Below are 16154 nucleotides of genomic sequence, written 5' to 3'. Positions count from 1 at the left end.
TCATGCACAGGCAGAGCGAGGTGTAAGCAGTAGACTGCAGATGGGGGTCATGCCATAAAAAGCAGGATCTGTGAAGGGGAAGAGAAGGATGAGGAAGAGCAGAACACCCAGCTGATAGGAGAGCAGGATCACAGGCCTCTGCGGGTGCTGTAAAACTGAGCCAATGGCAGGAAAACCCATCTGGTTGCAAAACGAGTGGCACAACAGGGGTCCCATCAGATGACCTGGGTCATTAAGATATTGAAATCTTATGTGAGGCGCAAGCTAGACAACACTGTCTTTATATAAATGTCAATAACACTCACCTGTCCTTATGAATATACAGGCAGAGTAGGCTCCAAAAACGTAAGTATATGTGAACTGGAAAACTGAAAGATAACATTTAATTAAGTATTAGCTGAGACAATACCAAAGGTATGACTTTTAAATGCATTTACCTGCACAAATTAGCATCTCAAACACAGTGTCTTGTCCAAAGCGAAGCTGTTCAATGATATGATGGAAATGGGCTGTGTGGGACAGAAAGCACACAGTAAAGTCATCAAAACAAGTCATGGAAAATCAAACATTCCCTGACACGCTGAGCTTTTAAACATCTCGGAACAATACCTCTTAAAAAAAAGCATTCACAATACTGGCATATTCACTGTTCATTATCAGAGCTTGACAGCGCCACCTGCTGAAAGGACCACATTATAATCTTGCTATTTAACATACCAACGCCAAAGAAGAGTGGACTGATGAAGATGGCAGCAGTGGGACCAATGCATGGCACCAACATTGGAATCATGCAAGCCCGAAAAACAAACACCTCTGTTAATGGAGCCACCACTTGGTTCTTCAACCATCGCAAATCTTTCACACACTTACTCCAAGATCGAGAATCTGCTCAGTCATGAACATCTCAGTATTAAATTGTGATGAAAGGTAATAAACAATTATATTCAGATTTATGAGATCATTTTTTAATATACAATAATATTTTTACTTGTATATTTAATATCATATATACATGTATATATACATACATGTATATATACATCTCCTCCGCAAATTGAGAAGAGCCAGAGCCCCGACCCCCATCATGTGCACCTTCTACAGAGGTACCATCGAGAGCATCCTGACTAGCTGCATCACTGTGTGGTATGGCGCTTGCAACGCATCCTGCCGCAAGTCACTTCAACGCAAAGTGAGAGCAGCTGAGAAGATCGTTGATGTCTCTCTCCCCTCCCTCCAGGACATTTAAAGCACCCGTCTCACCCGCAAAGCCCTCCGCATTGCAGGCGATCCCACCCACCCGACACACAGCTTCTTCAGTCTGCTGCCATCAGGGAGGAGACTGCGGAGTCTCCAGGCGAGGACCAGCAGACTGAAGGACAGCTTCATACATCAGGCTGTCAGGAAGCTGAACTCCCTCCCGTCCTTGCCCCCCCTCCCCTCTTTTACCCCATGCAACACTGAACACTGATACTACGACCCCCCCCCCCCCAGCTCCCCACATCCCCAGGACCCTTCCACCCCAACCCCCCAACCCCCGCCCACTTACAAACCTTGACCAGCACCTGTCACTTGTGTAGCATTGGACTGATCACTACCTCATCCAGCATTGACTGCAAACTACCTCTTCAGACGTTCTGATAAAAAGACTGTTCTTTTGTCACTTTAACAGACTGATAAGCTCTTCTTGCACTACACATATATCTGCACAGTTTTGTTTTATTCAACTGGTTTGCACACTATCTATTCTGCCATGTGCCTTATGCCACTTTATCTATCTCTTTCTTTATTTTTCTACAAATGTCCTCATTTGTATATCTGTATAGTTGTATGTACATATGTTTAAACTGTATTTATCCGTATTTGAACGTCTACTGTCAGTGTTTAATGTTAACTGTATGCACCAAGGGTCTGAGAGTAACGCAATTTCAATTCTCTGTATGTATGTGCCGTACATGTGGAAGAATTGACAATAAAGCAGACTTGACTTGACTTGACATATATAGTAAGAAATCTAGAAAGTCTACTAATTATTTGATCAAAAATAAAAACAGTAAATATTATTTCAAATAACTTTCTATTTGAATGTCATTTAAAATGTAATTTATTCCTGTGATACAATGCTGAATTGTAAGCAGGCATTACTCCAGTCCTTAGTGTCACAGAATCCTTCAGAAACCATTCTAACATGCTGGTATTTTAAAAAATACATATTAATTGTTCATACTAACTCAGGCCTGCTTTGACATCATGAAAAAGTCCTCTTGGGCTCTCAATTGCCAGCTGGGTCAGAGGTCCAAGAAATAGCACCTGTGCTCAAAAAAAAAAGAAAAAGAAAGAAAAGAGACCAGAAAAAAATGTTTTTGGTTTAATGCTTGTTGAAAGGGGTCATGACATGGATTTTCTTATTATTCCTTGATCTTATTGTTCCTTGAGGTTTACCTATAAGTTTAATAAAGTTTTTTGCACAAAAAACCCCAAAACAAATAAATATGTGGAAAAATGATTATTTTCTACCCTCATTCTGACCCTCTTTTTAAAACGACCTGTGTTTAAGGGGCGGGCCCTTTAAAGCTTCTCAGGAATCGGCCACTGTTATGATTGGCTAACGTCACTGCATAGGAAACAGTATTGACGCCCCCTCACTATTGCATGCGAGTGTTTTGACTACATGACAATTTCCATTTCCAGACAAAGCATTATGAAATAATTTACTTACGGTTTGTGATGATTTATGATTTAGTACCACTTCATCTTTCAACAAACGTTTCTTTGTAAACTCTACTGTGCCTTACAAAACAAAATGCTCCGATCACTCCTCTGACACGATCTGGGATGCCATTAAAAATAATAACTAAACTAGTAAAATAAAGTATCCACTTATTCCTTAGGCTAGGATCCTTCTGATACATGTACAAAGACGCGAACGAGCTATTTAAACCAAATGCGTCAAAGCGAATGTTCTTTCACTTCATTTGTCCAATTGACAGACTCAAGCATGTGGACTGTGTCAGAAAGTGAACGCGCATCTGTATATTGTATCCAGTGAGATAGCGACAGTGATTGTAATTTCTATTTGCATTTGGCGTAACCAAGGCTGCATACGAAAACTGAAATATGCTGCCTTTGGAGGATGCATTCCAAGGAAGACATCAAGGTACATCCGAATCCAAATTTAGTCTCACTTCCTGTCTCATGAGAAACCTTCATCTGATCAATTGATATCCCACAATCCTATGCGTTCCATTCCCTCATGGTTGAGCTTAAAAAATAAAGATAGCGTCTGAAAGTTGCATTTGGTGGCAAGTTTGTGTGAAATTGTATATTTCTGACTAACGTTTTGCACTTTTGATGTTATTTCTTGAGAGAAATCAGTATTATAGTAATTAAATATTTGTTTAATTATCACCAAAACGCATTCTATTTTGTTGTAGATCATTGAACCGCTGCCTCAGAAGCCTTTTAGAAATCATGAGGTGCCTTAGTGTAAAAACGCTGCCTGCAAAGTGATCGACTGATAAGGCGAGGCAGCAAGTCAAATGTCTAGGTTTTCCAATGCAGCCCAAGTGTCAGCCGCTACCAGAATAAAAATTTCCTGATAATTTACTCACCCCCATGTCCTCCAAAATGTTAATGTCTTTCTTCAGTCGCAAAGAAATTACGTTTTTTGAGGAAAACATTCTAAGATTTTGCTCCATATAGTGGCCTTCAATGGTGGCTAACGATTTCAAGGTCCAAAATACAGTTTCAATGCAGCTTCAAAGGGTTAGAGCCCAGCCAAGAAATAAGGGCCTTATCTAGCGAAACCATCAGTAATTTTCTAAAAAAAAAAAAATGTATACACTTTATAACCACAAATGCTGGACTAGTATTAGCTCTGCGATGCGCATGCACATCTTTATTAGGTGATATTGGAAAGGTCACGCGTGACATAGGCAGAAGTACCGACCCAAGTGAAAATGCAGAAAAAGTCAAATGCCCTTTACAAAAAAGGTGAAACAACGATGTCGGATGATTTTAAAGTTGGAGGAGAAAATGAGATGGAGTTTTTAAACGAAGTACAAAGACGAAGAACTAACCGTGCGTGACCTTTCCTACATGATTAAGTAATGTGTGAAGACGCACATCACATCGCAGAGCTAGAGCAAGCAGAGCATTTGAGGTTATAAAGTATATAAATATAATTTTTTTCAGAAAATGACGGATCGTTTCGCTAGATAAGACCCTTTGAAGCTGCATTGAAACTACATTTTGGACCTTGAAATCGTTGGCCACCATTGAAGTCCCCTATATGGAGAAAAATCCTGGAATGTTTTCCTCAAAAACTTGATTTCTTTGTGACTGAAGAAGGAAAGACATGAACATCTTGGATGACATGGGGTGAGTAAATTATCAGGAATTTTTTATTCTGGAAGTTGACTTATCCTTTAAGTGAGTGAATGCCAGTGGGCGGGGCCTATGGTGAGAAGATGACTGTTCGTAAATGTGCTGTTTATGCAAATGTTTGTGTCTGGATTACATCATCTTGCACCTGATATCCAATACGAGCCATTTTGGGAGCTTGATTAAATTAATGCTTTGTTTAAAATGAGGGGGACGTTTTAAGCTATGAAACTTGCAGGAAGTTTTAATGGTACATAGACCTCTTACAGTTGGGGAAAAAAAATATTATTTGATCCCCTGCTGATTTTGTACGTTTGCCCACTGACAAAGAAATGATCAGTCTATAATTTTAATGGTAGGTTTATTTGAATAGTGAGAGACAGAATAACAAAAAATCCAGAAAAACTAATTTAAAAAAAGTTATAAATTGATTTGCATTTTAATGAGTGAAATAAATATTTGACCCTTTCGCAAATCATCACTTAGTTCTTGGTGGCAAAACCCTTGTTGGCAATCACAGAGGTCAGATGTTTCTTGTAGTTGGCCACCAGGTTTGCACACGTCTCAGGAGCCATTTTGTCACACTCCTCTTTGCAGATCCTCTCCAAGTTATTCCCCTGGTTTCACAGACAAGGCTTAAGCTAGTCCCAGACTAAAATGCATGTTTGAGCTGTCTCAACTGAAAATATCTTGCTCTGACATATCTTAAAATAGGTCAGTGTCATTGTTCTGTGTCAAGATGCATACCTTAATGTTTTCTTCCAAGGCATTTTTGTAAAGGTTGCTTAAATATCTTAATTTAACTAAGGCCTAGTCCTGGCTTAAACTAAGCCCCGTTTGTGAAACCGGGCCATTATGTTTTCGAGGCTGACGTTTGGCGACTCGAACCTTCAGCTCCCTCCACAGATTTTCAATGGGATTAAGGTCAGGAGACTGACTAGGCCACTCCAGGACCTTAATGTGCTTCTTCTTGAGCCACTTCTTTGTTGCCTTGGCCGTGCGTTTTGGGTCATTGTCATGCTGGAATATCCATCCATGACCCATTTTCAATGCCCTGGCTAGCTTCAATGCCCTGGCCCTGATGGTACGTGGCCCCGTCCAGCGTCCCTGTGATCCGGTGCAGTTGTCCTGTCCACTTAGCAGAAAAACACCCCCAAAGCATAATGTTTCCACCTCCATGTTTGACGGTGGGGATGGAGTTCTTGAGGTCATAGGCAGCATTCCTCCTCCTCCAAACACTGCAAATTTAGTTGATGCCAACAAGCTCGATTTTGGTCTCATCTGATCACAACACTTTCACCCAGTTTTCCTCTGAATCATTGGCAAACTTCAGACGGGCCTGTACATGTGCTTTCTTGAGCAGGGAGACCTTGTGGGTGCTGCGGGATTTCAGTCCTTCACGGCGTAGTGTGCTACCAATTGTTTTCTTGGTGACTATGGTCCCAGCTGCCTTGAGATCATTGACAAGATCCTCCCGTGTAGTTCTGGGCTGATCCCTCACCGTTTTCATGATTATTGAAACTCCACAAGGTGATCTTGCATGGAGCCCCAGGCCGAGGGAGATTGACAGTTATTTTGTGTTTCTTCCATTTGCGAATAATCGCACCAATTGTTGTCACCTTCTCACCAAGCTGCTTGGCGATGGTCTTGTAGCCCATTCCAGCCTTGTGTAGGTCTACAATCTTGTCCCTGACATCCTTGGACAGCTCTTTGGTCTTAGCCATGGTGGAGAGTTTGGAATCTGATTGATTGATTGATTCTGTGGACAGATGTCTTTTATAACAAACTGAGATTAGGAGCGCTCCCTTTAAGAGAGTGCTTCTAATCTCAGCTCCTTAGACACCTCCATAGACACCTGGGAGCCAGAAATCTTTCTGATTTATAGGGGATAAAATACTTATTTGACTCATTAAAATGCAAATCAATTCATAACTTTTTTGAAATGCGTTTTTCTGGATTTGTTTGTTGTTATTCTGTCTCTGACTATTCAAATAAACCTACCATTAAAATTATAGACTGATCATTTCATTGTCAGTGGGCAAACATACAAAATCAGCAAGGGATCAAATATTTTTTCCCCACTGTATATGCCAAAAGATCATTTTGGAAAATTTTATTTCTCATGTCATGACCCCTTTAATCATTATCAGATGGTATTGTTGGTTTTTTGTTTGTAATTTGTATAACTAAAAGATTATACGGTATACATTTGGGTTTAGAGGCCTGGTTTGTAACCTATTATTGTACATGTTTATCCAGAGGAAATAGAGAGTAAAACAAAAGAAAAGACAGCAATAACATACCATAGTGAGTGTCAGCGGCAACAGAGCAGCAGGCACAAAACCCTCTAGACGAATGCCCAGCAGTGCCCACAATGGTGGACTTGGCTGTAACAAGTCCAAAGATACATCATAATAAATTAAAAACAATTTATATAGATAAATAATAACTTATTAAATAAATAAATAATCTTAACAATTGATAAAGTACCTGAATACCTAAAAAGTCTTCAATCACTTACATGAGGCACTCTGGCAGCCCACACTCACCCTGACTTTCATTGAATTTGTCCATGCCAACACAACCAGCGGTGAAACAGCTGACACGCACAAAACACTGGTGAAATGCCTTTTTATTGTGTTTGGGTGATCCCTAAAGAACTATTTAAACATTATACACCGCAACTGAACTGAAATCCTAGATAAATAATAGCAGAAATAATTGCAGACACAGCTTCATCACTACCTGGTTAGGTTTCCCCTCCATACATACAAACTCCCAACATACAAACAGGCAAGCAGTAAACAACACACAACAGATATCCAACACTCTTCTTCAAAAGTCTCTGAAAGGGTTTTGATTGATAACATCGTCCGTTATTCCAAAGAAACATGCTGCTGAAAAGAAGATAATGAGCTTAAGCTACTTGGCAGTTCATAGCCTCCGTTGTCCAGGCTGAGCAATGCAATGTCATTCTAGCACTGTCACAATTTTATGTCTAGGTTATGTCTTCTTTTATGTTTTATAAACTGTTTTAATAAACATCTGAAAGATTTATTTGAAGTGGTTAGTTTTATTGCACTTTTAACTTTTTGCACTTTACACATATTTGGAAATGTGGTTCAGACTGGTTTTGCAGATTTTAAGAAGTTTAGAGAGTCAAACGGTTGTATTATTATTATTATTATTATTATTAAAGTAAATATATACAGATTTACAAGGTGGCAATGAGGTTGGCAGCTGTTATGGTTGACCAAAAAAATCTCAGCAAAAAGGGATTATATTAACTATAATAATATGCATACAAACAATGTTTACTAGTAATAAAAGAAAAAAAAATATTTGTTATAAATTAATTTGTTATAAAGTAAAAGACTTTTATATTCCCACACCACCTACCCGCCAAAATATGCCTGTGAAGTGACATATGATAAGCATCTAAAACTGTCAACATCACCAACCTGTGGAAAATAAATTTACATTTCAGAGTAACATTTCAGTAGTAAGTCTCGCTCCCTCCAATTTCATATTTTTACAAGCATAATCCTTCTGCAGTGTTGTTTGCAAACTCCACCACCTGTTTTGTTTCTCTTTGGCCACCGGACTTTTATTTTGATAGCCGTTTTCGCGCGAAACCATAATGTAGCAGTGTAGACGCGTTCATGCTGTTGTTCTCACACTAGCGGCATGACTGCGGACAACACGATGTCTAATGGTCAGGAAACGGCTTCTCTGAACGGCGAACCCGCGCTCAAGTGCTCCAGAGACAGCCTGGACTCACTGCGGATCCCGCGGGAGCCCCAGAATAAAGTGACCGTCGTGTTGGGAGCCCAGTGGGGCGATGAGGGGAAGGGGAAAGTGGTCGACCTCTTGGCGATGGACGCCGACATTGTATGCAGATGCCAGGTGGATATCCAAGCGCTCATCATGCTGTTTATGAGAGTTTGCGCAAGCGTTATGTCTGTATTGTGTGTTTTATTAGACTCTTTTAATGAGGTTAAAGCGGAAGGAATCGTTTGCAAAAGTCACATCACAATGACACAAAACAAAGTTTCCTTTTTTTGCCATCGCCACTTGTGATGTGACGTTAACGTTTCCTGCGTCTAGATTTTTATCTTATCGCGATACTTGCGCTCATGTTTATAACTGTGTTATCAGGGGGGGAATAACGCGGGACACACAGTGGTGGTGGACGGTGTGGAGTATGACTTTCACCTGCTGCCTAGCGGCGTACTCAACAAAAAGGCCACCTCGTTTATTGGTATGGTTTTGTTTGACCTTCCTTCTAGTTTTCATTTCATAGTATGCATTTATAACTTTTCATTCAAATGACTCTATTTGCTGAGATCTTTTTTGTTCTGTCCCACAGGAAATGGTGTTGTGATACACCTGCCAGGACTTTTTGAGGAGGCTGAGAAGAACTTGCAGAAAGGCAATGGCAAGTTATCTGTTTATGGTGTAAAATACATATTGTTGATATCACTGTCATTGTGTGTAATAGTATTCGCTTAATCCGTTTTCTTTTTTAAAACCTATTTATTAGGTTTGTGATATGCCATAGCTAAAAAAAATATATATAATTTTTGTGCATTTTTACCATGTATATCTCAAAGCATTTTATATTTTGCCTCCAAATGAAAAAGACAAAATCTGGATAGAACAGCTATTGTTATTAAGTACATGCAAATTATTTTTTGCTAAATCAACAGTTAAAAAAAAAAGTTATCTAGACTCGATGACCCCTCGCTGCTTTTTTTGTTTTTTTTTAGTAAATGAAAATGTTGGAAATCTTATCTACTTAAAGGCAACACAGTAACAATAGGAAATATGAAAATTGTGCAAAAAGAGCATTGTTCCCCACTAAAAGATGTGGTTGTTGCAAGAACAAAGAAACAAGTTACTCGTTACATAGAACAAGTGGAGAGAGGGTCAGTAGTTAAAACTCATCACATACTTGAAAATTGTAATATATATGTAATTTTATTTCATTTTTTTCCTTCCCCATCTGTTAGATGAGTTTCTTTTGTTATTGAGTTCTTTTGCTTTGTTTAATTTAGGACTTCAAGGATGGGAGGAACGTCTGAAGATATCTGACCGGGCACATATTGGTATAGTTCTGTTTTGACTTCATCAGGCCTAGAGTAAATTGGGTTTATTCCTGATGATATTGACTATGTGCAGCATTGTCTCTGACAACTAAAAACACCAAGAAACTCCATATCTATTCTATTGGAATTAGAGCTCTTCTCCTTTTCTGTGTAGTGTTCAATTTCCATCAGGCCGTTGATGGGATACAGGAGCAGCTCAGACAGCAGCAGGCAGGGAAGAAGTGAGTTTTAATTTTTTGCACTTATGAAAGCTCATTTACAAAAGCTTAATTTGTAGGTAATTTTCTTCAAGATTAATACTGAATTCTCCCTCCTTTGCTGTACAGTTTGGGCACCACTAAGAAGGGCATTGGACCTGCATATTCCTCCAAAGCAGCACGTAATGGACTGAGAGTGTGTGATCTAGTCTCAGACTTTTCAGTCTTTGAGGAAAAGTGAGTATAATACATTTCTTTTTAATGTTTCATAAAACTTTACATGAAAATGAGCATATCTGCTTCTGTTAGATTTCCTTTATTTTAGAACTGCCCATTTATGCAATTCTTATTATCTTGGTATTGTAACATTAATAATTTTAATTAAATCACATTATAATTGTATGGCAATTACATATCATTCATAGTGTAGGCGACGAATCAATGCCTAAATGATCAGATTGACCCTCATGGCAGGAGGAGAAATACATGTAAATATCTCTCCACAGGTTTCGGGTGCTGGCAGGTCACTTTCAGACCACATATCCTAACCTTAATATTGATATTGATGCTGAGCTTGAGCAACTGAAGGTGATCAGCATCTTGGCATCTTTCAATATGATTAGTGAAACTTCTCATTCATGAACCTGCCAAGTAATACTTTCTCCATTTCACCCACAGGGTTATGCTGAGAGGTTGCGGCCTCTAGTAACTGATGGGGTTTATTTCATGCATACAGCCCTCAATGGGCCAAGCAAGAAGATTCTGGTGGAAGGAGCCAACGCTGCCTTACTGGATATCGATTTCGGTATGAATGGCAATCCTGCATTAAATGGGAGATCCACTGGAGTGCTTTGAGAAATCTTATTTAACAGTGTGAATGATAGAAATGTCTAAAGTTTCCATCTCTTTCAGGGACCTACCCCTTTGTGACCTCATCAAACTGTACTGTCGGAGGCGTTTGCACAGGTCTTGGAGTCCCGCCGTCTCATGTTGGCCGTGTGTATGGAGTGGTGAAGGCCTACACCACCAGGGTGGGAGTTGGGGCATTCCCTACTGAGCAAGATAATGTGAGTGCGTCTCAGTTTGTTGTAAAGAGTGAGTCAGAAGGGAAAACTCATGACATTCCCTCTCAAGTAGAATATTTGAAAATTCTTAATGTTTTTCTAGGATACTGGAGATCTGCTTCAGCGCAGAGGGAGAGAATTTGGCGTCACAACAGGCAGGCGGCGTCGCTGTGGATGGCTGGACCTGGTTTTGGTTCGCTATGCCCACATGGTTAATGGTTTTTCAGCGTGAGTTGTTTTACCTACACTACCACTCAATGTTTCTCATGGTTAACACGGCCGCTTTATTATTTGACCAGAATTCAATAGAAAAGTAATATTGTAAAATATTACAATTTAAAATAATGGATTTGTATTTGGATCTTTTTTAACAATTTATCCCTGTGATGGCAAATCATGCTAATATGCCAATTTGGTGCTCAATAACACTTCTTAATATCAATGCTGAAAACAACTGTCTGTTATGTTTTTGTAGCTATGGCACAGGTTAAACAGTTTAGTAAGCTTTGTTTAGTTAATTTTAACAATACTTTTCCTTCTCTTTCTCTCAGTATTGCTCTGACCAAGTTGGATATTCTTGACACATTGCCAGAAATAAAGATTGGCATAGCCTACACAGTTGATGGAAAGCCTCTTCCCAGTTTTCCTTGTAAGTTGACTATATACATTAAAGGTGGGCGATATGATCAAAATCTTGTATCACAATATGAGTAATTTTATATCACAATAACGATATACACTCACTTAAAGGATTATTAGGAACACCTGTTCAATTTCTCATTAATGCAATTATCTAATCAACCAATCACATGGCAGTAGCTTCAATGCATTTAGGGGTGTGGTCCTGGTCAAGACAATCTCCTGAACTCCAAACTGAATGTCAGAATGGGAAAGAAAGGTGATTTAAGCAATGTTGAGCGTGGCATGGTTGTTGGTGCCAGACGGGCCGGTCTGAGTATTTCACAATCTGCTCAGTTACTGGGATTTTCACGCACAACCATTTCTAGGGTTTACAAAGAATGATGTGAAAAGGGAAAAACATCCAGTATGCGGCAGTCCTGGGGGCGAAAATGCCTTGTTGATGCTAGAGGTCAGAGGAGAATGGGCCGACTGATTCAAGCTGATAGAAGAGCAACTTTGACTGAAATAACCACTCGTTACAACCGAGGTATGCAGCAAAGCATTTGTGAAGCCACAACACGCACAACCTTGAGGCGGATGGGCTACAACAGCAGAAGACCCCACCGGGTACCACTCATCTCCACTACAAATAGGAAAAAGAGGCTACAATTTGCACGAGATCACCAAAATTGGACGGTTGAAGACTGGAAAAATGTTGCCTGGTCTGATGAGTCTCGATTTCTGTTGAGACATTCAGATGGTAGAGTCAGAATTTGGCGTAAACAGAATGAGAACATGGATCCATCATGCCTTGTTACCACTGTACAGGCTGGTGGTGGTGGTGTAATGGTGTGGGGGATGTTTTCTTGGCACACTTTAGGCCCCTTAGTGCCAATTGGGCATCGTTTAAATGCCACGGCCTACCTGAGCATTGTTTCTGACCATGTCCATCCCTTTATGACCACCATGTACCCATCCTCTGATGGCTACTTCCAGCAGGATAATGCACCATGTCACAAAGCTCGAATCATTTCAAATTGGTTTCTTGAACATGACAATGAGTTCACTGTACTAAAATGGCCCCCACAGTCACCAGATCTCAACCCAATAGAGCATCTTTGGGATGTGGTGGAACGGGAGCTTCGTGCCCTGGATGTGCATCCCACAAATCTACATCAACTGCAAGATGCTATCCTATCAATATGGGCCAACATTTCTAAAGAATGCTTTCAGCACCTTGTTGAATCAATGCCACGTAGAATTAAGGCAGTTCTGAAGGCGAAAGGGGGTCAAACACAGTATTAGTATGGTGTTCCTAATAATCCTTTAGGTCAGTGTATATATCACAATATAGTTATTTTTTATTTTAACTCTTTCCCTGCCAGCGCTTTTGAAAAAAGTTGCTAACCACCGCCAGCATTTTTGATGATTTTCACTAAAATTTCATGGCCCCCAGAATTTTGTTGTATGAATATCTGAACATGCAATACATCAAAATAAAGAACAGACCCCCTACTTTTAAACATTTAAAACGTATATCCATTTTATTCAAGCATTCTTTTTTATCAACACTTGAATATAGGTAGGTTTCATTAAAAAAAAAGCAACATTTTGAGCAAAATCATTTTGAGAATCACATTTTTATCAAATACTACATCTGGATCATATTCAGTAATATTATCAAAGCAAAGATGCCGTAGATGGCTTCCATCAGTACTTCCAAAGCTTGCAGTCCTTTACCACTTCCTGGATTGACATTGCACTCTGTAACATTGGGCAGTTTTCATTTACATGCGGTTAGTGTTGACGATCACATTATTTTTCATATGCATATGCTTGCATATGAGATTGTTAATTTCTGCAGCTTCCTCGCCTGTGCTTTTGATCGAGTGATTATAGACTCATTCAGGAGATTATAATATCGTAACTATTATAATAACTTATTCAAAAACACTGCATAGTGACATTTCTTATGTAATTTACAAAAATTATTTAGTCTAGAGCAGTGATAGATTTTCTGTTTGCTTTTAATTAAGACCTAAATGACTGTTTATTGAGGAAACTTGCAAAGATGGGTATTTTGATACATATAAGTATGTGTATTTAACCTTTCAAAGCCAATAAAGCAACAAAAGTACTCACACGCTCTATGAGCAGCAGATTCACATTCGCGCACTGCTCAGACCGCGCTCATAAACAGTCTCACTGACAGCGTGAGTGAAAGCTGTTTGCATTTCTGCGGCTTAAAATAAATTTTGAAACCGCGATGCTTAAAAATGTGTTCAAATGATACATTTTCGTGACCACAGTGCACAGCAAAGTGATGCGAGTGCGTAAACGCGATAAAGACGATAGTCCAAAATCTCTACTGGTTAATCGCGTCTACCCTAATATACATGTTGTAGATTTCTCACACATTACAATATTCACAAACAAGTATTATGGTAATATTATAACATGTATTAGCATAGACCTTTTCTGATAATGAAGGATTGTCATTGTATTTTTCAGCAAACATGGACGTCCTCACAAAGGTTCAAGTGACTTATGAGACGTTCCCTGGCTGGTGTTGTAGCACTGAGGGAGTCCGCAGTTTTGATGAGCTGCCTTCACAGGCGCAAGCTTACATTTGTTTTATCGAGAATTTCCTGCAGGTGCCAGGTAAAAATACACGTACTGTGTAAATCATTTTCATATACAATAACAACCTACTGACATGCTTAGAAATGTAAAAAAAATAAAAATCTCTTTTCAGTGAAGTGGGTGGGAGTTGGCAAATCAAGAGAAAGCATGATAAAGCTGTTCTGATCCTAACCTCTAATGGCTGAACTTTATTTGATGGTCTGCCAGGACATCCATCATCACGACCTTTGGAGGACCAGATCTTTCTTTTATGCATCAGCACTGAGATTGACTAACTGTGGGTTTAGAATCCACTGAATGTCCCACTCAAAGTGAACACCAGCATTGTATACAGATCTGGTTTGAGCACCAGACTCGCTTTCCTGCATTTGTAAATCTTCACTCATACCCATTTCTTCCAAAGCACATCCCAGAACTCCTCAGAACATACCTCTGCCAATCACTAGTAGTTGTCTGAAGTCTGAGTAATTGCAGAGCTTCAGATTAAGGCGTGTCATTTTACTGTTTTTCTTAAAACCAAACTTTGCACTCTAGCATTTAAATTTTCCTTTTTCATTGCTTATAGGTGGATAAAACCAAACCGATTTTTAAGATTGTCATGTGCCGTTTATTCTTTTATGTAATCCAGTGTGCGAGCGCTAAATCTTGTCTTTTTAATTCAGTGTTTTTGTATACTCTTAAGACTGGTTTGATGTGGTTTGAAATATCAAAAGGGACCTTCAGTCTTTGTGATATTAAAAAAAAAAGAGGCATTGTTAATAGTCAGCGATTAGTGCACTCGGACACAGATCTTGAATCTATGAATGACAGTTATGCATAAACACACACAGTACATTGCATTGCAGCTAGTGTACAAACTCATTTGCTGCTGCTTTTTTTGTTTGTTTTTTAAGAAGAATAAAGTGCTAAACGAATCATGGTTGTTTGTGAGTGCAATTTTTACTCTGAATGCTATGTTTCAAATGGTTACAAAATAATGTGTATAAAGCTACATATTTTATTTCAGAAATATGTTGCATGTCACTTAAGCCGCATATCCTGTTTTTTATAAGAAACAATTATGGATTTAAGTGTGTTGTCATATTAAAAGTTCTTTAGTAAAAAGGTTACTGAATTTCCCAGAACATATTTTGCAATCTCTGTAATGAGGATATGGTGAGTAACCGTTTCATCGGGAAATAGTATACAAATGAACACAGTAATCTTAATTTTCATCAGCCTAACCACGTTTGACTCGTGAGGCAGCAATTATTCTTGTATGATGCGAGTCTTTCTCTGTGTGCTGTTCCTCGTCCTGTACCACCAGCCATCTGAGATGGACGTTCAGGTATCCTTTTTTTTTTAGCCTAAATGCAGACGTTTGTTACAGGAACCTAATTTATAGATTTCAGTTTGTGCTGTTGCATTACCTGTAAATTATAATTTAAATGTTTTCTGTTAGCCTAGTCTAGTACACTAATTAAGTGGTAGTAAAACGGTATTAATAAATGTGATTTTTAAAAATGCATGGAATTGTTAAATGATTTCTAGTCGGTGTGTGTAACTCTTCTGCAGTTATGTGTAGGTGTTGTAAACAGCGTACGTGTTTGGGTGAATGAGCTCAGATGATGGAGTACGTGCTTAGGCTCATTAGTGTAATTATAACACGAGGCAGGAAAGATGTAGACACGCCTAATTTAATTTGTAGCACAAGTTTTCGGTCTACCTCTATTTTTATGGCCAATACCTCCTATTAATATATACAAAAACAAAATGTTGCGTGCAGATTATGCTAAATTTGTCTGTAATTCTGAAACTGAATGCTGTAACACTAGAAAACCAGTTGGAAATTAACCAAACTGTTGTTATTTTTAAACCCACAGCATCCTCAGAATATCGGTCATGAATCTGTGCAAGGTATTCTTTCTGTCTCTGTTTATAACTATTGCTAGGAATCAAGATGAATAGACCATATGTCATTTTATTATTTTCAACAATATTTCTTAGAAAACTCAACTATTACGTGTCGTTGTCATATTGTGATCTCCATTCATTCGTATTATTATTTTATATATATATATATATATATATATATATATAAAATTAATTTTTTTCATTCTAATTTTTTATTTTTTTTATTTTGTAGCAGTCTATGTCGGCAG

At 38.8% G+C, this 16154-nt stretch overlaps 2 protein-coding genes across 2 annotated transcripts; one reads left to right on the top strand and one right to left on the bottom strand.

Moving 5' to 3' along the window:
- LOC306855619 (CAAX prenyl protease 2-like) lies at positions 1 to 7250 on the bottom strand (the record flags this gene model as incomplete). Its single annotated transcript, XM_079394388.1, has 8 exons — positions 1 to 224; positions 306 to 368; positions 438 to 509; positions 718 to 888; positions 2229 to 2307; positions 6684 to 6767; positions 6930 to 7032; positions 7126 to 7250. 8 exons carry the CDS (start codon positions 7248 to 7250, stop codon positions 1 to 3), a joined length of 921 nt encoding a protein of 306 aa, XP_079250514.1.
- A 608-nt stretch (positions 7251 to 7858) lies between these two features.
- LOC306856363 (adenylosuccinate synthetase isozyme 2-like) lies at positions 7859 to 14932 on the top strand. Its single transcript, XM_079395611.1, has 13 exons — positions 7859 to 8286; positions 8539 to 8641; positions 8750 to 8818; positions 9438 to 9488; positions 9643 to 9709; positions 9815 to 9922; positions 10192 to 10273; positions 10364 to 10490; positions 10598 to 10752; positions 10853 to 10977; positions 11301 to 11398; positions 13882 to 14031; positions 14126 to 14932. The coding sequence occupies exons 1-13, from the start codon at positions 8068 to 8070 to the stop codon at positions 14176 to 14178; spliced, it is 1407 nt and encodes a 468-aa protein (XP_079251737.1). The 5' UTR covers positions 7859 to 8067; the 3' UTR covers positions 14179 to 14932.
- The last annotated feature ends 1222 nt before the right edge of the window (positions 14933 to 16154 follow it).

This window comes from Barbus barbus (genome assembly GCF_936440315.1).
Source record: "Barbus barbus genome assembly, chromosome: 36".
In the NCBI taxonomy this organism is placed as follows: domain Eukaryota; kingdom Metazoa; phylum Chordata; class Actinopteri; order Cypriniformes; family Cyprinidae; genus Barbus; species Barbus barbus.
This window is presented reverse-complemented; position numbering and strand designations above follow the sequence as displayed.